The sequence below is a fragment of the Bombus terrestris genome, chromosome 2 (genome assembly GCF_910591885.1).
Source record: "Bombus terrestris chromosome 2, iyBomTerr1.2, whole genome shotgun sequence".
NCBI lineage: Eukaryota > Metazoa > Arthropoda > Insecta > Hymenoptera > Apidae > Bombus > Bombus terrestris.
In genome coordinates, this window is record NC_063270.1 from 8,207,939 (window position 1) to 8,232,893 (window position 24,955).

Here is a 24,955-nt window from a genome sequence, read left to right on the forward strand (position 1 = left end):
TACATGTACTTCTTATTTGTTAGTAACGGAAGATTGAATTACGGCGTGATGCGAAGATTACTGAAACCAACGTAACGTTAAAAACATTAAACTCGCACGATCCTCAAGAGTACATGACGCGAAAACAAGTTTGAACCTCGCCGTACTCTCTTGAGACTGACTGCGTTGCAACGTAGTGAACTGCACCACTCTTGCTCGGACTTTGATGCCGTGTGCAATAAAGGAAAGTTCTGAGCGATGATGTACAACGACGATAGACAGATACTTATTTAGAAACAATTTCGAGATCGGTAACAAAAATGTTTATTCGAATAGGCGTCTTTCAATACGTTTTCTCTGAATGCAAGAAGATGAAGAGCACCGACTGAGAAAAGAGGTAAAAATTCTGACGAAAAGACATTACATAAATTTCTAACGTGTAATTTCTCTTCCTGTGTAGGATATTATACGAATTACTTTTTATTGCCACTGTCCTTGGAATTTATATTCAAAACAACGCACACGCAGATGCGCACAATTATTACAGCAGCAATTCTACGTAATTTATACGTTTCGTGTAATCGTTACAATCGTTGCAATACGATTGTTACAAATGTTACGTATTACTCAGAGCATATTGGCATTAACTCGTGCAACCACTTGTTTACACGGATCTGTGTTATCAAATATATTTATTTATGTTTGAAAACATAAGTTTTACTTGTATGTGTAATCTGTCAAATTATATTATTTGCAAAGGGAATTTAATTACTCGTGACGTCGAATCGTACAAATACCGACACATGTAAGCGATGTATTTTCAGCAAAATATCATGTACAGTAAAATCGACGATTGTTTTTGGTATTTCCAGACGATCACCAATATAAAACGATAAATGACACTCCACCGACACAAACGATTCAACAGAATATCGTTATGAAGTTCATGCAATTTCGCTGTGTAATTAAATTAATTGTATGATATTTCATTTACTCTGAACAAGTTTTAGAAAGTGGTGAGAAAGTCTGCCTGTCGAATTAACAAATACATAATGGACAGGTCGAATATTTTGTTTGAATATTTGCAAGTTTTTACGCGTCATTTTACGAACCATCGTGTTTTGTAAAGTGCATTAAATCCAGTAAATTTCAAAGTTCCGGAGTAGCAAGTTTGAAAATTGTAGAGTTCAGAAGTTGCAGGTTCCAGAATGTAAAGTTCAAATAGCACAGGTTCGTAACAGGCAAGTTCAAAAAATATGAAACATACTTTTGCCGTTACGATGTTGTAAACGAAATAAGTACACAGGCTCGATCTGCACAATACACGTGAGAAATCGCTGCATAATGCACATAACACGACCGATGAATAAATATCTCAAAATTCGTATAAATAGTTAATGAATTTTTTTAAAGGTGCAATTTTGATTCTTAACTAAATATAGAATTGTTTATAAAATATATATTTTTAATTTTCTCCCTTATACACGACAGGTTTCATAGATATTCGTGTGAATTTTACCGGAGCTTCGTTAATTCAGGAAAAATTGGAACGTTAAACACTGGAAATGTTTGATTACTTTAGAAAACGGGAAACAAGCGAAGCATAGTTTTATTTAAAAGGATTGACAAACGCTCGGTTTCATCGAAACCGAGGGAAATTTGGGATAGAATCTGCAAGTGATTCGATGGCGAATTCTGCTGCAACGCCACGCTCTCTTTCTCTCTCTCTGTTTCTCTCTGTATCTCGCCCGCGTCTCCGTTTTCATGCTTTTGTGAAACGCAATTCCGCTCATATGAGACGACCGTGCTTTGACAAGCCGCAGATACCAGAATGAAAAGTGTGAAATTTTTTAACAATACCCTTTACGTTGTTTACTCGTGTTAACGGAACTTTATAATGCACAACGTATCAAGGAAATGGTCGATGTCAATGTTACAAACGTTAAAGTGATTGTACAATTAAAAAAAAAGAAAAAAAACAAAAAAAAAAGAAGGAAGAATAAAGAAAGCGAAGAAAAAGAAAAACGCAAGCAGTTCTCTTTATTCGATAAATACTATGACAAGAATAAAATGAATCGAGTAACAAGGATGAGAGATCTAAAGTTGAACGATAGTATAAAACTGTTCTTATATATTGTATTATTACACTTGCTGTTATCTGTAATTGTTTATGGCTATTTATGTATTGGATAGCAAAATATTTATGAGCAATTGAATTTTACGAAGAATTTTTACTATAACGTATTACGAACCAAAAAACTCAACCGCAGCGACTCTTCGTTATATTATATAAAATTTTAAAAAAGGCGTGTAATATCGCAGATTTAACATAGATTCAGAATTTGAAAATTCTTTGTCTCGTTGCTTTTTAAAATAAAACGTAATAAATCGCATGATAAATATCCCAACATGGAGAACAATTCTTAATCATATTTATTAAGAAAAGACATTAGTGCGGTAAAAATGAACTGACATTCTTGATGTATCTTTTCTTTATTAAATAATCGTGTTGTACTTTAATAAAATTTGTCCTGTACGTTATGATCGTAAAATAAAGAAAAGTATCGCACAGAATGCTCTACATTAATGTTAAATGAAATGGAACAGAATTAAATCACAGCGGTATGTTTTTAACACCGAAAAAGCGCGTGTAGGACGTGGTTTTACGTTATTACGAACTTTCATAATTATTCAGCAAGCGGTAAAGGTAAAAAGATGAAATGTAATGGAACATAAATATAAATACAAAATGGATAAATATTTGAAACAGAGGAACATTTCAATTAGGAATTTCTAAAGAAAATAACTCTTTACATTGTGTTTCTTTCGATGGGACAGCGCGATGAAATATGAATATACCATTTTATAAAACGTGTTATTGTCCTTACCGTGTAAATTTCACAATGATAATAATAATTTTTATGATACGCTTTATAATTAGGCGAATACTTACGTACACAAGGTACAACGAAAATTTAAACGGGAATGAAATATATACTTCGATTCGATATTCCAGTAATTTCATATGCAGCAATGCGAATAAATGCAAACCAGTGATAGTACTATAAAAAATGAAGAAGAAACATAAATGCGAGGGATGGGTGAAGAAGTTGAATAAAATATAATGGCCTCTCGATAACAAAATACTCGCAGAAACCATATTTAACGGTAACAGCATTTTTCGTACACCGGGTACAACCACTCACGGGTCCTTTTGTGCAAAACGAATAAAGTGGCCAACAACGGCAGCTGTTCTGAATTTATCCGCACCTAAAAACGCCCCTCGTTATTCTATGTCGGCCCTAACAAGCACGTAACGAAACATTAAAATGTAAAAACTATCAGAAACGTAACCATAATTCGTGGCACGGTATTCATCATGTTAATCAAACCGCTCCTATCCGTAAACCTTTCACAAGAAGAACGAATCTAAACCTCCCTTTTGTTCCTACTGCGAGGTTCTAATATACCTTGCGGTAACAGTGTAATTAGCTCGTTTTCTTTTTTACAAAGGTATTCAGGAATACTAATATTAGCAAATGGAGAAGGTAGTAAATTGCAAAGAGTAAAACTATCTTTGAATAATTGTGATCATTGATTTCCCATGTGCGCATTGTGCAAATATATTGTTGCCTTTGTACTCCGCATTTTTATTACATATAACATTCTTTTTGAAATCTTTAAATCGCCTCCTATGTTCGTATAATATCTTTTGTTTCATTATCTACATTCTGCAGAATGCAACTACAAAGTTTAACTGTTAAACCCTATGTACTTACATTCTCACCGTGACATCCACATACAGTCAGCGTAAAAAGTATTCGTGCGCTTTTCAAAGCGGAATAAGTTTTTCTGAAATTGGACCGATTTCCCTTTTTCTTTTTGAGAATTTTTAAAAATAAGATAATCGATTGATTTGATCTACGAGCGTTTAAGAATAGCGAAAATTACAATTTTTCACGAGTTTTGGCCTATAACTCTGAAAATCTACCGACTTCAACATTTACATTCAGTTGCTTTCTTCTGCATCGACCGGTTTCGATGAAGTTTCCAGCACTGACATAAATGTACAGAACGTACTGTATAAATTTTCATGATAGACTCAGACGAGAAAGTTACAACGAGCGATCTTTACTATTATTTTTACGATTCGGATCAACTGCGATTTTTTTTAGAATTTACTTTACGCGTCATCTAGTAGATTACTCCAACGCTTCCAATCGAAAACGCTAAGATCCCTAATAAATGCACCCTGGTATGTTACCAACGAAACAATCCACCGCGACCTCAAGATACCTACAGTCAAAGGTGAAATATACAAGTCCAGAAGCAGATATAACGCAAGAGTCAACAACTATCACAACCCATTAGTCGCCCAACTACTTGACACGACGGACCAGATCCGCAGACTAAAAAGAAAATACGCTTTAGATTAAATCCTTAGATCCTACTAGAACCAACAATATAAAACTATTATAAACCATGTCATTGTATCACGCCAAATGAAGCTACTGAAAATTCTCAACGAGAATTGATTGTAAATATCCTAATAAATAAATAAAAAAAAAAAAATCTAGTAGACTAATCCTCCTATCTTCTTGCGAAAGACTCGAGTCGTTTGGTCGAGTTTTAAAATAACTATTCCATTTTAAAGGGCTTATAGATACTTTCTTCACTGACCGTGTAGTGCCTGTGCACACGCAATTTCGCAACTGTTAGATCGTACTTTGACGAATTTCGAGTAGAAAGAGATGTGACAGAGAAGATAGAGGATGGATGGGGGTCGGAAGAGATATCTCGGAACGTGTTACATTTTTTAAACGATGACAAGGCACACCACAGTCTTTGGGTCGGTCGGGCATGCTTTTCGCGAGAGACAGCCCGCACACCAACCGGAAAATCGGATTACGTGCAAACGCCAGCACCGGGTTAAAGCCTGGCCGAAGTTGAACGGGGTGCATCGCCCGGTGAATCGGCATCGCTTCAAAGTAACGTCTGTAACTAATTACGAGCCTTATCTATAGGCCATCTAAAAGGCGCTGATTAAACGTAGATTCTCGTTTCACCAAGACGATTCGATTAGACAGCTGGCCTTTTTTCACCTGCTCGAAAAGACCTCGTCCGCAATCTACGAGGAAGACATCTTTCGAACGAGCCGCTGTTTGAAAGAAAAGCTGCGATACACGATCTGTTGATGTTTGCTAGGAGATTTACGTGTTTTCAGTTTCGTGAATGGAAAGCAGACTCTTTTCTTCCCTTTTTTAGCCGATAATGACAAGGGCAAGCAAGGGGTAAAGTCTGTAAACGAGTTGAAATTTAGTCGTCAAAGAGAATCCCTGTTTTCCAAGGATGAAAAAAATGCAAATAATGTCTCGATCTGCTTGCGACAAAAGCGCATCGCTTGAAGTGTTTTAAAAGGATATTCGCTTGATTATACACGCGTTACTTCTCGAAGAGACGATTAATAAGCATATAATACATCGTTAAATCCGAACTTCCTTTTTCGTGCCTTATCGCTGTCAAATAACCGAACGTAATAATAATATATGCGCGATTACCTATGATCAAAGCGTATACGCACACGTATTAAAATCGAAATATTTACCTGTGAATGAATGCCCGATAATCGACTTGATCGCTTGACACCGTCATACGTCGTAGTATTTGACACAGTCTGAAAAATAATGCAAACAATTCTTTGTAAAGAATGTGACTTTGAATTTTACGAGTATATATTCGGTACTTAAATTTTTAGCACAAGTTTCCGTTTGTTAAAGAATCCGTGATTTTTTGACAAAGGAAACACGTCCATTTTCAATCCCAGAAAGGTATAAACTGAATTATAAAATAACATTTACTGCGACAAATAATCAGATATTATTACCGGTTGCTAATAATAATATTACAATGTATTAAATTGCACCATTAATGTTATTATAAAAGTCTCAAAATTGAATTATATTTGTTAAATCGAACAAAGTAAATGTTACTTAAATTTGTGTGACATGGTTGACCATTGATAAAATAAAAGTTGAACGATTGTTCTGGAGCATGTGCGCAATGTAAACAATTCAGTGAAGTGAATCAATAATTTTGTAATAAACATAGGAATAAATTACATTTCTATGAGGTTCGTTTAATGAAATCGATAATTACGTCCGTACCGATATAAATTACTTTCGTTCTTACCACAGATATACTATACTTAAGTCAAAGATGATACATAATAGATTTAAATTAAAGATATGCCAATTCGCAATGCCGCGCGTTCTGTACCTTGCGGAAATTGAATAAAATATTCAGGCCTGTTAAATGATATTTGACTGCAGGCAATTTCCCCAAACAATATTTAGAGAGGGAGATAGTATCCTCCCTTTTGAGCACATCCGGCCCAGCGATGTTTAACTGTTGACTGCTGACTGTACGCTGACTACTAGTAGCTGCTTGTTTGTCCTACTTATGTACTCTAACTTGTTTACATTTTGACATTCCGTCTGTTATATAGGATTTCAGGAAATTGCTTTTTACTCGTTTTTTAGATACACTTTTTACGTATTCCATTACTTTTAAAATATAACGTAGAAGGTAATACATACACATATAGGAGAATAGCTTTTTTCCTTTTCCAATAAAATATATCTACTTTCTCGTCCTACTTTTCTTTTTAAAGAAAGCGATGCGTTCGCTTCGTTCTTCCCCTTTCAGAAAAATTAATGTATTTTATTTGTTCCTTTCTTTTACGTAACGATATACAGTTTCTGTACTTTGAAAGAAGAAGAAGGAGAAGGAGAGGAACAAGAGATATTTCATATTCTCTTCTCCAATTAGAAAAAATAATGTTTAACTTACTTTCTGTACGATATATAAAATGGCTGTGTAGAAATAGCGATATTAAGATTTTTCCAAAAAAACTGCACTATTCGATGCAATAGATGCGATGTAATTAATAGACAATTTCAATCTGATTATTGTAATATTCGAATAATCAAATAGATATTACTATTAATTTCGATATGACTTTCTAAAATTTACACAAGATACAGGTCCTTTGTGATTGTAATTATGCTTTATAGATTATCCAGTAATAAATCTAAAATCACGATATCAATTGTAATCATGTACCTACATAAAAAATTATTTACATCCCTATTATATTGTTAGAAAAGTATATGAAAAATTAAATTCATCGTTTGTATCCCGATTATTTAATCAGTCCAATCAATAATTGTTATACCAGACGTACGTTTTTACCACGCTGATAATATTCATCTATTACATTCTCGCATACATATTGCATACATTTATCCATTGTACCTATCAACTGTAACTTATTATTGCAAAACCATGATGTCTTTTTCGTACAGCTCATTTTCCATTTTTTTGCTCGCTGTAAATAGGTACGTGATACGTATGCTATAAGTTTCAAGACAAAAAGATAAAAAACTCAACGACGCAATATGATCGGCAACGATAGCAACAATAACAACAATATCGGTGTACGTCTGTGTTTTCAAACAAAGATGAAGCACCTACTTTCATTGGGATAGCTTAATTACCACAAGTTTAATTGCATTATGGTCGCTCGCCACGAAAAGTGACAATAAGTCAAGCGTTCTCAAACTGTTGGCCAGCGGGATGCACGAACGACGTGCCGTAATTTCGTGCTCGCTTAAAGTGTTTATTCGCAAACGGCTTGAAGCCCGTCAAGGGTTCCTATGCAGAAAACACGAACACGCTGATACATCGACGATTTACTTTCGCAGAGCAACTGCAAACGAGAACGCAACTTTCAAGCTGAAACTGGCTTTACTGCTCGCTTCACTATGTGGGTTAATCGGCTTTCATGCACCAACATACGTATAAATACGATTTCGCGGTAGACCTTCGACAACGCAATTAACAAAAATATTCGAAAATATTGTCAAAGTTTACACTGCGGAAATGGAAATCTACTATTTCGCAGACTTCTCGCATATCGTAAAAAAGTACTACGGAAGTGACAGGATTTCGTTGAACGGGCCAAGAGTCTTTGGAACAGAGCGACGAACGTTTAAACGGTGCGTAACAACCAATGAAAATCTATCTCTTGAATCATCGATATTTGCCTAAGCTACTTTACGAAAACGTTCGTGACACTATAGCGATAAAAATAAATAAATCCTGACAAATGAAATTAGTTGTTGAAAGTTGACTATTGCACGCTAACATGTATATACCATACAGGCAAACCCGAAGAGGAACTCAGAGGACGGACAATGTGGATATAACGGTACCGAGTTGTCATGAAAACTCACCACCTTTGTTGAAATTTCATACATCAACTATGAGACGATAGTAGAATCGATGATCGGTCAACGTGTACAAAAACGAGCCACCAGTCGTAGCTACAGAAACGGTACTCTCTAGAGATGCAAATTTCAACGTCAGCGTCTAATCAATTCTGAAGACTAGAGGCGGCTGATAGTAGTAACACGATTAGTTTCTTTATTTTGCTTCGGTCAAGAGAGAATTCTTTTACAACAAGTACAGTTACTCTTATGATTGTACATTTTTTTAAAACCAAATATTTGGCAGGAAAAAATTTCGACTCGATCCATTGGGAGAAACGAAATTTTTGTCACGAGTTTGCCGTGTCGTCGACAGAGGAGAGTCCGGTAATCGTTTGTTTCGATTGTACCACGTTAAGCGTCGACGGAAAATCGAGAAACACAGTAAGGAAAAAAGGTCGGGAAGAACGTGTAGCCGTGGCGAGGCAATTCGGCGCCTGGCGTAGAACGAAACAGGCATCCGTGTAATCTGGAAGCAAGCAAGGAAAAAAAGTTCAATTTGGCGCACACCTCGAGACTTGGCGAGGAATCACCGACCTAGCCATTCGGAGCAGTCCTAAAAATCTGAAACAGCATTCGCGTCAGAATCTGGTGGAGATGGAAGATGCGTGGGAATTAGAAGTGTCAAGTCGATCGTGTCGGTAAATTGGAACCACTTCTCTTGAATTTTCAGGAGTGTCGAGAATCGAATGTTTTCCTTTAAATAAACGTAAAAAAAAGGATAAAAAGTAGAGAAGAAAAAGAAGGGAAGAAGAAAAGGGAAGAAGAAAGGAAGTAATACATACAGAAGAGAAGGGAATTGGGAAGCGTGTCGGCAGATATTGAAAGTATTAGCATGTTAAGAAGTTTTAAAGAGAGATCACGGAATCACGAGCGCCGACATCCCACGCCCAAGGATAATGAAAATCTCTTCCTCTTCTGCTTTTTTCAATTTGTTCAAATTGATGCTTGAACTCGCTCCTTCAGTATCGCCCGTACGAATCGAAGTGGGAAATCGGATTACAGAGATGGACGAACCGGAACAAAATTTGACATCGTTGTGAACGCGGATGTAGGTAGTACTTACATAATTTGCTTCGGTTCGTTCAATTTGTGCGAAAAGTGTTCGAGAGATTGGCAATCGAAACGAAGAGGTAAGCCGTAAGTCGTAAGTCGTAAGTCGACGTAGGTGCTGATCAACGGATTAATAATAGTTCCAGTCCCGTCATAATTCGTAACAACATCGTAGCAACGGTATAGAACATTTTGAAATTATAACATTTTATTTAAACGCTGCACGTATAATACGTATCACGTATAATACTTTAATACAGAATGTTATCACAATTATCTTCAAACAATTCATCGTCAATTTACAAAAGGAATGATTAGACGTTTAGACGGTGCGTAAAGCTGATTATACCGTCTCACGAAACTCTGCATACAATAAGTCCTCCCGCAGAAATGACTGGGTCATTTTGGTTGAAAATCGAACTACAAATACTATTTTCTTCTTTGTTAATGAAATGTTTCTCAAGATCTAATCGGCAATGACGAGACTCGTTTATATCATCAAACATTAATCGTCGATATAGGAGAAAATAAATTTTTTCTCTGAATTTCGATATTTAGAATATTGACGAGATAAAACGAAAATATAATATATTATTACAACGGAAATGAAAAAAGTATTATCGAATATCTTTATCGAAAAATTCGATTAGCGTACCATCTTTCTACGGAAATATAACGACCATATGAGAATATAAGAAGTATGGTTTTATGGTACAGCATAAAAATGCAACGGAATCTAGAAAAAAATTTAGAAAGAGACTTTATTTAATGGAATTACGTGATGTTATGGTAGAATCACATTTTACACGGAAAACGATTACCATATGGTAGACCAACTAACAGCATTATGCAAAAGGTTCAACAAAATTATACGAATGGCTCGGCAACTCTATGTCCTCTAAAATTACGAAAACGGGCACGCTGCTTTTTTGTCTATAAACAAAAAATGCAAACAACGTTGCTGAAAAATGTAGGTAATGGATTTACGTAGAACATCACGAACAATGAGTCACGTATGTTAGAATTTGCAAAGGAAAAAAAACCCGGATATTATGTACTTAAAATTATACGTATATTACATAAATTTGGTGTCCCAAAGGCGTAGCGGATATTTTGATTTTTATGGCAAGATTTTTATGGCAAATTAAGGATTGTCAATGATCCTAAACAACGTGAAGGCTGTGACAACAGCTATGATAAACATTTTTTCAAGCGCCTACGATACTGGCTGAATAACACCGTGAAATACTAATCGCGCAATGAATTCCTTGTAACCGACCTTATAAAATTGAAACGATATGACGCTGGCATCAAAATTACGTGCGCTTCGAGCGTCGACGCAGAGGCATAAACTTTTCCAATTATTATGGCAAGCGAAGCTTGGTCGAAAAATATCGCCGTGTCCTTTACGCGAGCACTTGGCGAAGGCATTCATCGCGTAACGCAAACCTATATTTCTTCGCTTTTTAGAGCGTCGGTTACCCAACACCAGTCGGAGTGGCACGTAGTCGGAGGTTGGTGGAAAGCGGGCAGGATAAGAAAAGGGCTAAGAAAAGAGAGGAGGAGAGAACGAGCGAAAAGAAAGAGAGAAAAGGGAAGGAAATAGGCAAGCAGAAAAATTGTGTAGGTTTTCGTGTACGCATCTGGGCGCAGCTCAAATTTTATTACATACAGGCCGGGTCTTTGGTGATTTACATAAATGAATTTCCTTTTGCAACAACATCGCTACCCTCCACTTCGTTACGCACTCGCCCGAAAAAAAGAAGGTCGACTATACGAACCGAGTTTCGACACTCGTTACACGCTAAGATGAAATCAGCTACTTATATTGCAAATAGCTTGAAATTTGACTGAAAAGTTTCGAATACCTCGAGGGAATGAAGGAATTACCAAATAGCTGGGAGATAATCAGAAACAACGACAAATATTCTACTGAATACTATTTAATAGAAATTTCATATTCTTTAACGGAATAATAAAGACAAAGACGGAACGTTCCGATCGATTCAATTATATAAATACATTCTCGAACGTCACAGGTATCGTTTACGTAATGCGAGCAACGAAACGTCACCTTTTAACGATAGTAATCGAATTCTATAAAGTGAAATTTTTGAATATACTGAAATAACTTGAGGTAGTAAGCGTGTATCGCGTTCGAACTCGTTTCTATTTCTCGCCTTTAAACGTCTTTCTTACAAACGAGCTTTTAAACAGCTACGATCAAGATGAACATGGAAGAAAAACCGTCCAAAATACGGGGGCGAAGGTGCGTAATAGAGGAGAATAAGGTGGAATATTTCCCCGCTGTCGATTAATGGCTTCTATTCGAGGCGTGGGATTCGATTATTCCGCGACGTCCGCTGTCAAGCAGAAAATCGGATTACAGCTTGCTGACGGACGGGACGGGGTTTAGAAGAGTGGGACAACTAATTACGGCTAATTACTCGCCTTATCCCGGTAAAATGCGCCCGCTAAAAGACTATCGGTTGTGGAGGTGTCGATCGAGAGTCGAGTTTGACGCTCGAGTTTCGTCGATAAGGCTTTTGAAGGGGAAAAACGAGACTCGAGAATCGTACGCGTGCGGCAGTTCCCAGTGTGACCGATAAGCAATCTCGCCAGAAACGACCGAGACATATCTCTTCTTTGACGCACGAACGGCCCGCGATTGGAGAGAATCGGGCGAAAAAATCAAATTTTCAAGCGATCGAAGCGATGCGATCGGCAAGCTATAAAGAATTCCAACGATTGTCTTGGTATAAATTTTTCTGACGATAAGCGCAGGAAGCAATCTGGATCTTTCGCAAATACTCGATCAACTGTATAACACCTTTTTGTTTGTTGTGATTCTTCTTTTTATTTTAGTCGCTGTATTAATCGATGCTTGCGGATCTAAACTATGTATTAAATTATTTATTTTAGAAAAGATATATCGTATCGAAATTATTTGCCTATTTGCAGAGAGGGAGAGTTCGAAAGAAGAAGATAAAAATAAGACAAGATCGTTCGAATATTTGTTATGCGCATCAACACATAAGTCAGAAAATTTCAAACTGTAGTAGTTTTGAGATACATGTACGTGTACTATAGAGGATGAAAAGTTTCACTCAGATTAGTACGTATAATCAGAAGTATAAAGTTTCATTAAAAAAAGAGAAGTTAGAATTACACTTTTAAAATGTAACGATGCGTTAATAAATGCCAAATGTATATTTCATATCCGTTTCAAAGATACAGTCTGCCCCAGTTGCGCGAAATACGCTGTGGTTTAACTTTTATTCGTTTATAAAGTTTTTAACAAATGTATTATATTTATCTGCGAAATATGTAACACGATGAGAGGATCAACGTTTTCCAGCTGATGCACGGTGCTCCACTACTCTATGCCAGATAGCAAAATTTCGGTATAGTGCCGTTAATCTACCGGCAAAAGTCACGGTATTTTTACATGTAAGCTTTTCCATCGTCATTGCGAGAAACGTACCGGCGTGTTTTTATTTTCTCGATAAAAACGTTCTAGTGACATTCGACCGGTAATGCATCCCGACACGTTCCTCCATTGTTACCAACCCTAAACCTTTCCATCGTCGAAATGTTCTAACGGTTCCGCCTACGTGTCAGCCAACGAGTTAATCTTTCGGAATTTGACGGAAAGAAGATCAACGTTTCAATTCTGACCTAGTTGCTATCTATCGGTTTGCATATTGGCAAACGTCGACGCGCGCTTCATCGACCTGCTTTTTCTCGTTTTGCCTTTCGAGGGTGCTCCAGGTTACTGTATTATTATCGAGACGAAGCATTATTTCGCCTTGGAGAAGGAAAACGCAAAAGGGAACGGGAATTTTTAATTAATAGAAAAGGGGGACGTTTGCCCGAGTGGAGGCAAAACATTTGCATTTTATTGCTTCGGATTCAGTCCGTTAATATCGATAATTAAAAGGAAAATGCTGTCAACCATGGCAAATTGTTTGAACTTTCCAGTTTTCAAAAGGATAGCATCGAAAATAAACTCGACCGAATAATATATTTGGCCATCCGAACTAGTTATATGCAATGTATGGAGAAGACGGAAAGATTCTATTTCTGCGTCCTTTATATACGATGTTGAACGATATACTCGATGAAATATCAGGGAGAAAAATTAAATATCTGTTTGACCTGATTTTCTTTAATGTTGCGAAGCTTTTCATCAAGATCGTAATTTTAATTTCGATCCGGGAAACCGCGTATCATTTGGAGCGCGTTTCTTCGTTCCATGCTTCGCCATGTATAAATATACTTTCCCCGTTAGTTTCGTGTTCACCTTTCAAACGAGTCTCTTGCATTATATGTGACGCCAGATTTACTAACTTTTCTACTATGATAAAAGATCGTTTCGAATAATACAATTTCTAATCTAGGTAACGTGATAAACGTCAGAGATACGTAAGTAAGATTTTAAGAACTTTTCCTTTCTTAAAGTTTTCTTCTTAGCATCGTAAATTTATAGCCTGTTAGTTAAGAAAGATGCTGATTGCCAATATTCGAATTTAATAGCCTTTCGACGCCTGTTATCGTTTTATCATGTACCGTCTGTGTTGCGTTTAATCATTAGATTGACATATATCGTACGTCCACAGAGATCGCTACCTAATTTTTCACAGTATAATGAGAATTCTTACAAACAAATAAATATTTCAGATATCTGTTACGTAATCGAAGAAAAAGCTTCGGGAACTATCAACCGCTTCCATTACCGTGAAATTACTCTAATATTAAGATACGTCGATACAGTTACTGGAAAATTAATTCACCATCTACTGAAAACTAATTACGTCAGGCTCGTGAAACTAAAATACATCGATACAAAATTCGTTACCTCTACTATACTACTAACTACCCGTTTCATATACCACAATTGTAACTCTCCCTTTTGAGTCTGACAGCTAGTCGATTCGAATCATTATTTCCTGCGATACGTTTCTCTCTCACCAGTGGAGACATATCGTCGAAACGAAACCGCGGAAACTTAATTACAATTTTATTATCGTCTTTCAACTTCGTTATCATGCAACGAGATACACGGGGGAAATGGATACAACGAAAAAAGGAAGTGGCGACCGATAGAAATTTTTTCCTACTTTATTTAAGACAGTTGTAAAGCTCGTCGATTAAACGAATATTCGTTTCTTTCGTGTCATCGGAGTATCGATACAGGTAGCTAACTTTGCTACGTTCCTTCGCCCTTTTTGAGGTATTAATTTCCAATCATTTCTCTGTGACGAAATGAGAATACGCGGTCCCTGAATCCCATTGAAACCGGACATCGTAAGCAATAAAGGTAACAAACAAATATTTACCCGTACTATGTACTGCGACCAAGTTGCGGCAATTCGATTTTAAGGAGTATCTGCGTGCCCTTCTAAAGACGATTCCTCGTATAGCTACCGTTTATTTGATACCCTTATACCGAGGCAAGTCAAAGCTTCCTGCGGTGAAATATGCTGCAAAAATATTGACTGTTGACCTGTTTTCCTCTGTATTTGATCTCATGTTTCGGATAAAGAAATTTGACAAAAAGGTCGGTCGGGGTTTGTCCATCGCAGAAGGCACGTAAAATAATCTATTGGAGCGAACCTTTTGCCCATAAAACGACTTACACGTGTTCTAATAAAGGTTTTATTCTGATCCTTGGACGTATCGCGGCATTGCGAAAGTATCGTTTTTATTCTTATACGATCGCCGAAAAGTCATCTTTGGTCTTCATATAGAATTTGATGGAGAGATTTTGCGATACTTGTTGAGATGTGTATGTGCGTGTGGAAATCAGTTGTTGCGAATTTTATAAAGCAGATAGTTGCTTTCCATGAGTTGCTTTGAGAACGGCGAATAGCGGAGCTATCGAATAAGATTTACTTTTTTGCCGTTTTATATCTTCGCATTCTCCAGAGTGTCAAGTATTGTACTTATACGTTGGTTATATTTCTCCGAATTTTACGTTTCTTTAAAAATACTCTGTGTTTATAATTTACTTTTAGTATTGAGTTTGAAGCAAAGAGCTTGAATAGATGTTTTACAAAAGTATGTTATACTACTTGCAAATGAATTCTTTTCCTATCGTTCAGATTACTGAATAGATCACCGGAAGTATAAATCTAGCAAAGCTCTAAAATATAGCAGAATTTTTTAAGTATCGCGTGTATTAATATTTTGTATTTTGATATTCAATTTTCTGAGATAGATGTATGTAAACTTCAATTCCTATTTGCGAATGAAATATAATGTGTTGACGATAAAGTTGCCCGTGGAGTTTGCAGTTAATTTTGTGTCACAGATTTCAGATTATTAATGTACATTTAATTTCCCACGAGGAAGATTGTGTTAAGAAAAAGTGAAAACTAATTTAAGTTTATGGGAGCTTTTGGTCGGGATTACTCGAAGACTAATTTGCGTGGCTGCATAAAACCGATACTGGGTAAGAGATACGTATTTATCTAAGGCGTAAGTTTCCGTCGATGAAACATTTTAATGTAATTTCACCGAATCGTATAGAAACAAAAGATCCAAAGATCAATAATTCGACGTGAGAAAATCGATCGGAGAACGAAACAAAGAGATGCGGTAAATTGAAAAAATTGAAGAAAACGAAGGCGACGTTCTAAGGAAATTTTACAAATTCGACGAGCAATTTGCGACGACACGCGAACGTGAAAGAAACGTAGATTTAACGAGTAGTAAGAAAAATAAATCTAATAAAAGAATTAGTTTTTGCCGGTGAGAAACCAGCAACGAAACGACGTGGATTTATAATCGCTACTCTCTCGGAGGATGTAAAACGTTACCGTGTGATGTAATCCCGGAAACGACAGGGATAACGGAGCCTTCTATACCCTCGTATTTTCCCCATTTACGGCTTTAAATTTATCTCGACCTGCGTCGCTTAAATCGGATTACAAAACGTCATACCTGAATCGGGCGGAGATTTCGTCGCCAGCACGATAAATAATAATCACGTGTAATTATGTATTTCGTGTTTGCACAAACCGTTTGCAGGCGAGCGATCTTCAGGATGAGAAAATGATTCGATCGAACGATTGTTTTTCTAAATTAACTTTCGCTTAACGCTACATTTTATTGGTATGAAATGCAGATGAAGCGAAGCTCGAATGTTTTCTTAAACATCTTGTCATACTAATCCATATTTTCTCTTCAAAGAAGATGACAGACTCGAGAAAAAATGTATCGTATAACGCGTATCTTGCAATATAAGGTTTATGCCGATTAAGAGTGTAAGATATCATTGTATTTCGTACAATATACATATTTTACAAACGTTAATAATTTATCAATAAAACAATCTTTAGTTTTTTATTATTTCTTATTGTTATTGCAATCGTATTTAGAGATAATTAATACGAGAAATGGTTTTGCCTCTTATTATGAACTTTATTTCTTTTTAATTTATTCCATTTATTTAATTAGAAGTTATACCGCGTAGTTTCTTAGGAAATATATTGTCAAGAACGTTATAACAAGTTATAGAGTACGTAACTAGATTTCATTCCTTGCAGAATCACGAAGTCTATAAATCCGTAAAGGTAGAGTTCAGTATTTCGTGATAAGTGAAATATGACCTGCGTGGAGAAACTGCCTGAATTTGTCAGATAGATACATCAAGAAATGGATTTTTCTCACAGACGTTTGAAAATTATTCCATCTAAGAATGATGTACGTTCGTGAGAAATATTACAAGCTATCGACAATTCTATTAAACACGTTCAAATGAAAATCTACGATCGATGGTATTCGGATAAGTTGGTACAATAGCTTTTACGTAAGGGAAATGTAATCGACTTTTTATTACTTGCTAACGACATCGTACGCGAATAAATAAAGACTTAGGACAGACATGGTGAGGATATATTTTATATGACAGAAGCATTTCTTCGCTAGAAAGTATTTATATAATAGAGAGTTTTCATTTATCCATATAAGAAAATTGAATAAAAATGATAAAAAGGCAAACTTTTAAATTTAGAATTTAAATTTAAACAATTCAGTAGTAACAATTTTATAATAATATTATAATTATATAATAATATTATTAGTTCGAACAGCTGACCTACCATAGTAAACTGTGAAGAATATTAAATTGCTTTACTGTTATTATTTAAGATATAAACAACTTTACAAATATAACTCTATAAATATCCATAAATAATTTTAAAACAACACGATAAAATAATATTATTGTAACATGTACTTTAAAGAAGGATATTTAGCAATCCTATAATACTCGTTAGATGAAAACACAACTTAGAAAATAACCTCAACTACTACAGCCTGATTACATAATATACGTAGATAAGAGAAATAAAGTTATTTGCATAATAGGGTACTCACTTTTAATAGGGTTACATACTATGATAAAACTAGGCGAACGATATATGTACGTACCCATTATTTACTGCAACTTGTACTGCCTGTAAATCATTCTAATAAAAATATAGATTCATAAATATCGTAATTATGGAAAAATGATATCCATAATAACATTTTTTATCGCTATTTTTCAGACGAAATTTTAGCGATATTCCTTATAAATTTGCAACTTCAAACGATACAAAAAAAGTTTTCTCAAAGGATTTTATTATTTCTAAAATACAGAAATCTCATTCAATCGAGAGGAATGTATAACGAGGATCTTTTAAAATCTTATTGCACAAATTAAGTTACGTTAGCGGATAAGACATATTCTAAACAAGCTTGGACTAAATCCAAGCAGAACGAACAAAACACGATGAAAACTCATCTGTAACTTTGAAATGCTGCTAATTTCTTCATTTTGAACTTCTTGCAACGGATTTAGATCCATTTTCGCATAAATTTAATAAACTACGAATTTATACCTTCATCTGCTTAATGCTATTCTTACTGTTACATTTTTTTATCATAGGTAGCGTACCGCAAAGTAGAACCGGTTTAATCAAAATTCCCGAAAATAATGAAAATGAAATTTTTCTTTACTAACAAAGATATAGTTCAACATTTGATATATTAATTTCGTAGCGCAAACCGCTCCGTGAATATCGTTCTTCAGTTTTATTATATTTTAAACGGTGTCCGTTCAGGTCAACACTTCATAGTAACGTCAACTGTCCTATGCTATATCGTTGTATATACTTGCGCGTATTATAAAAGGTATCCCATGAAGTTTAGTAGGTATAATTCTCTATAATCGTGCAAGATTATTCTACGCGAGAAAACCAATTGAATCGCGTATTTTCAATAAGTAACCCTGGAGGCTATAAAAGCTTAGACCGTTTGAAAGAATAGTCACAAAGGGCTCTCGGCAACTAATCATTTCGACTGGAGGTAGAAGCGGCAAAGAATCGAGGCAGAGAAGCGTTGTTAGTGCCACGGGAAACATGAATATTCCAGCGGAGAGCGAACGAAAAGGGCGAGGATGGGAGGGAAACCGCTTTCGTAAATTTCAAAGCGCACCGGAGCCACGGACGTTTCGCATCATCGTAGGAGGCGAAACTTATCCCGTTCGATCGATTGCCGGCACACGTCGGTGGCCGGCTTCCAAAAGGTAAAAATCATTTGGACCAACTGGTGGCGCCGACATGCCACCAAGGAAAAGGGTTTTCCACGATCGAGCGCCACGGCAACCGATTTATGGAACCGTCGTAGCCATAAAGCGGCGCCGATAAATATTTACGAGACTTTCGAGGAATCGAACAACGGCCGGCGAGCTCGCAATATCGGTTTAATTAATTAATCCTCAGGCTGCGCCGCGGCGTGCCATTCGATCACCAGTCGCGTTCTTTCAATCGTGCCGATTTAATTTATTTCGTCCTCCTTTTCCGAGCCTTCGCCTACTCCCTTGCCCCCTCTCGCTCCCCTGCCCCTAACCAGCCCTTGTGCCGCTGCACCCGCTCTTTATTCCCATTATGGACCCCCACCAGTCCGTGAACCATAGACGAACTTCCATCCATTTGCTTTACCGCTTCTACATCGAAACACCACGGTATTACGCCTGGAGATGCCGTTGCTGCACAATTGCAAGCGGACCAATTACGCATTTTGAAAACACGCGTATCACTTCGAGACAAGAACGTGATAAAATAAATCTAAGATCCGATTACGTTCATCTATCGCTACCAATCGGCCTAAATGATCGATCGCGGGTTATCGAAAGTTTTCAAAGAAACGACGAATGTAGTGGATCGTTTGCTATCCGATCGCTTCGCGTTCTTTCGTTGTACGTTTGATTCGATGATTCGTTGGAAACGATATGAATCTTTTAAAATGTTCATCGTAAATGTGGCCTCCAATCCGTTAGGGTGAATAAATGGTGTTGGTGGGTATGGTCGACTTAAATGGACGAGAGATATGAATAAGACCTTTATACAGCATGAATTATGCAACTGGGACAGGTGATATCGATATTATCCCTTTTTCGGATACAGATAGGAGAAGAACGAACCGAAGAAAAAGTTGAATTTTCAAGAGGCGAATCCCTGAAGGACATTTTCCGATCTTACTTTTCCACACTGACACACATACATAGATTTAATGAAAATACAAGTTGCTTTGCATAAATCGATATTTACCACTCTATCAAATAGTCGCTTAAGTCGCAATCGTCGTCCCAGTTTTCTTATTCCAGACCGACTATTGCTTATCTGTAACTAAAAACTTTTCGAAATGCCGAAGAAGAGCAACATGGACGAAAATACCAACAAACATTGAATAATACGGTTAAAAGTTCCGTGTTATCGCAAATCTATACTATACGAGACTTGGAATTCATACAAATGTGGTTTCTTGATATACTAACGTGTTACTTGATATACTATTTGATATCCATTTTATACGTTCTTTCTCGTTTTATCAAAAATAATTGTAAAAGATTAATTGTCCTTTTCCACGAACATCGTGATAGCTTAACATACTTTACACACGTATACGTACATCTGACAGAATGTCGAAAGTATTATCTACGAACTATACGAAATTTATAGTTTAGGAATTAACGTCGACAGCGTTAATAACAGCTATGATTACATACTGTGACATTCTGCCGCTATTTCATTAGCATAGTATTATCATTAATTACTGAAATCAAACCTCATTTATTATCGTTATGATCATCATTTATGCTTCATCCCTATTACTACGCCGAATCTATAAATCCAACTTCCTCTCATTTAGTCAAACGACGTACAAAGAATGCAAACAGATAAGAACATTCTCATTCTTGTACTTTTTTCATCGAATATTACAAAGACACTGGACGAAATGAGCACAGAGAATAAGTCGCAAGTTTTCCCTACTCGTAAGCAGAAACGGTGATAAGTAGAGGAAGAAATAAAAACAAAATAGAACGGACGTAAGGGGTTCGCGAAATTGAAAACACGAGCACGGTTTTCGACTTTCTCTCTCCCTCTCTCTCCCTCTCTCTGTTCGCAAGGCAATTTCAGTCTCTCGTGCACAAAAACCTTCCAGTAATTTCACAAAGCTCGGTACTTGACCTGTTACCGCTAGATACGATCCGCGTTTCTGGTAGCGCGGACTAGAAAGTGGTACGGCGTGATCCGGATCCGCAAATTGCCGCGTTCATTCGACTCATTAAACGCAAACGAGGTGTAAAAGAATAATGCAGAAAAGAGCGGGCGAACGGACTATACACGACCAAGTACATGATTCACCTTGAGTTGCCCAGACACTTTTTCCCTGAACCGTTCACCGAAATTCCCACGCACCAACGCCGTCGTAGTATTTTTGCCACGACGCTGTCCCCGAGCGTTTGCATTAACGCGGACGTAGCTCACCGAGAATACAACAATAGTATAGATTTCTCCCAGCAAACTATCACAGGTTAGGATTAGGTTAGGTTTAAGTATCCCGATATCTGACGAATAACCACACGGGGAAAACAGGCGTTGTATACACAGGTTGTTTCTACTTGTCCCAACTGGAGAATCGAATCGACGTCGAGATTAGACGACTCATGACGTCTCTACATGTGTACGGTTATGTTTATTATAAAAATTGTAAATATTTTGCAATAATTCCGCGCTATCGCGTTTACGCATAATTGAAGTTTATGCAATTTTTATTTGCTCTGTTACGATTATCGGAGTTCGAATGCAAGTAGCGAAAACTCATAAATTTGTAGCTTTTCGTAGTAGCTCAGTCAAACTGGCCTTGAACGGAAGAAAAAAGAAAAAGAAAGGTAGTAGCTAAAATTTTATTGCGCGAACTTATCAGAATCGTGTTTGGGAACAAATCCGACGTGTTCTCCTCTCGAAAAGGAGAAGCGACTGAAAAAATTCTACGGGTACGTACAGGTCGATGTTTAACAATAAAGACGGTACTAAAAAAAAAAGTTGGTCTTCTTTACTTCAGCGAACCTTTACTTCCATTATTATCAATTTTCCTGAAGTCTATCAAATACTTGGAAAATGGCAGGATTCTTTTGTGAAATACTCGTATTACGCAACGTTGAAACGTTGGAAGTTAAAAATTTATTTACTTTACTTATCAGCACTGTCGTTGATAATAAATTTTAGACAATGAAGCTACAAATCTTCTATATAATATAAAAACGCTGAAAGATGCATGAAGCTATTTTTTTACGTTTTAACAATCGGACATTGAATATGTATAATCCAAAGAACTGAGCAAAAATCACGCGCTATTGTAATATATATTCAAAGTAGTTTTAATAAATGATCGAAAAAAAAGATAAATAAAAAGACATAAAAAGACAGGAACACAAGGGGGAAGAATAAAATTATGCACTGCGCGAGAAGTTATCGTGCATCGAATGATTTATATTTCCGCAACACTCCATTCCACGGTCTTAACATACATATATCGTCGAAAACACGCAGTATTTTAAAGAAAGTCGTCGTTTCGCGCGGTTCAGTTGTATTTAGACTAATAATAAAGGAAACTTAGTAGGGCTCCAATTCATTGAATGCAACGCAACATCTTTATAATGTACATTATTCGCGGAACCTGTTTATTTATGAAGTGGAAATAAAAGTAGCACAACTTATAAAGTAAGAGTACCAGTGACATTTTGAAATTAATGTTATTTCTTCGATGTTTTTTAAAACTAACAAATATCAACTATTTCGTTTTCGTACTACCTTCTGAAAGAGAAACGACGCTTATTTGGAACATCTTTTACATAACTTCGTTTCATATTTGTATTTTGTATTTACAACTGCAACATTAATACGTAAGAATAAACGAAAACATTTTATACTATATTGATATCAAAATAAAAACTGGAGATTAACGATCATTTTATAGTATCATTTCCATTACCTGCCACTTACTTTCATCTCCAACTATTATATTATATTATATATCTGCGATCTCGTTTCGTAAAATTTCAGAAAGGAATTAGCAGTAGTCTCCGATAGTGTTCGTGAGAATAAGTTGCAACGATCTTTCATGGAATAAACTTAAGGTAAAAGAGACTTGATAACGAGTGTATGTTAGTTCTTTATCTGTACCAAAGAACATCGCTCCAAACAATGGATTTAGTTCTTCAAAAGCACACCTTTGTCGCCCTTTTAGTAAACGCCTCTCTAATTTCCAAATAATGAAACGTTGCGAGTCTCGTTTACACGCACGTACTATCAATTACTACAGCACGGAATAGGTCGGCAATTTCGCACAACCGAATTCGCTAAAGTTTCGATCGAAAGTCAATAATTGCGCAAGCGGATTTGAACTCCGTGTAATTCGACGATGAATCGGATGACCGCTTTCGTACTACATTTTCGCTTTATCTTCGCGTTACTCGACCTTATACGATCCCACTGTCTGTCACCGGACCGATTAAAGCTATTACCTTAACGCGGTATCGATAAACGCAGACTCCTACCACAGCCATTGTATCTGCATTCGAATCAAAGTATCTGTAGAACGATCAGCATTTTTATATCTCGCATACGTGTCCGATGATTCGACGTGTAGTCGGTTCGTTGATTCAACCCAGTTTCCGTTCTTTCTTCGAAACATGTGTATAGGCATGAAAAGTTTCCATGATCCGTAACGTTTAGTTGTAGCTTCGTGAATGTCTGCAACGCAAAATTGCGGCACATAAACCAAATAAAAGTACCGAACGTGAAGCGAATGAAATCGAAATTGAAAGTTTATTGTTTATCCGTGATGCGTTCAGTTGAATTCCATTCATGGTACCGGAGATGTTATGTGTCGGACGTTTGTATTATTCGGTATGTTGGCAGTTTGACGCAGGCGCTAATCAGTCGGTGCTGGTCACAACTTACACATCTTTAATGTCAATTAATGAAAGCCGTGATTGGTAAAAAAATATCCATTTCAAAAATCCTTACACGCGACAATTTTTATTATTTTCCTCACTTATCAAAAAAGAACATCTCAATAGTGTTAAATCTGTTACGGACAGATACTTAATCGCATTTTGTGACGCAAATGTATCTTTATGCCAACGAATGATTCAAGATGAACGCGTATTATCGTATAAGTAATGAAATCAATGGAATACGATATTACCGGAGTACCAAAAATCCGTTTTTATTAGTATCTACGTTTTACATACTTTTTGTACATTTAAATGAGTTTTATTTGCATAAACGCAAATTACCTCGGAATTTACCGAACGGTGATTGCTAACACTGAAACAATTTTTCATTTTCATTGCTCGGTGCATGCAATTACTTGTATAATAACGTTTAATGCATTATAGAGAATTAACTGCATTTAAAAATATTGTCGTTTTCAAGAATATATTTTCGAATTATTTTGAATCTGAATCTGAGCAACGAAATAAAATGTAAAATAGGTTTCCTACAATGTACAATATTAATAAATGTGTCATGATAAAAATAAAAAGGATTAACAGTATTACTTAATGAATAAAAGCGTGTAGCATAAACTGCTCTTTAATAACGCGATCGCATCTGATTTTAACCATGTGTAAAAGAAACGTAGAAACAAGCTAACAGCGCATTTGCCAAACGTTCCTCTTTATGTAAAAATACATCTGTATAAAAAATAACTATCTGCGAGTGTACCTTGAGCTCGATGAATGGTTACGTTCTACGCGATCTTCAAAGAAAAAGGTATAATCGCTTTTTAACGAAAGTCTTCGCAACGTTTTGGAAATCACCTCTTCAATCGCTCGTAATAACTGAATGGGATCATCGGTGAATTACCATTCGCTTAACGACAAAACGGTTTCTTTTTGAGGTAACCTGTCGTTTATGGACGTGACACGGCAAAAATGGGGGACACCGAGGCCGCGGGAATTGTTCCCTGAACCCCGAGGTCTTCGTTATCGAGCTCTTTCTTCGGGACGTTCTGATATATGCTTCTGAAAAGTCTCGAAGTCGGTCAAGCGAGAAAGGAGAGCCGTAAAAAGCCCCGGTTCATTTACTCGGTTCATCTCTGTCCGTAATTTTTCCACTGCGAAGATCGACCAGTTTGCTTTCGTCCAACGTTCACCCCGTTCGCTTCCTGACACTTTTTCGAAACTTTCGACCGCTGAAGCTCTCTCCCCCTTCTCTATCCCTTTCTCCTCCTCGTTCTTTCCTTTTCCGAAAAAA

At 36.5% G+C, this 24,955-nt stretch overlaps 1 protein-coding gene across 6 annotated transcripts in view; it reads right to left on the reverse strand.

Moving 5' to 3' along the window:
* The window catches only part of LOC100643966 (leucine-rich repeat-containing protein 4C), a 284,514-nt gene that overhangs the window by 45,084 nt on the left and 214,475 nt on the right, over positions 1–24,955 (reverse strand). For 5 of the 6 annotated variants that reach the window (XM_020868360.2, XM_048414352.1, XM_012316908.3 and 2 more), the window contains one exon: positions 5,585–5,653. The exons of the other annotated variant lie outside the window; for it this stretch is intronic. In XM_020868360.2, coding sequence (XP_020724019.2) covers positions 5,585–5,653 — 69 coding nt within the window. The remainder of the gene's footprint in view (positions 1–5,584; positions 5,654–24,955) is intronic. 6 annotated transcript variants of the gene reach the window in all.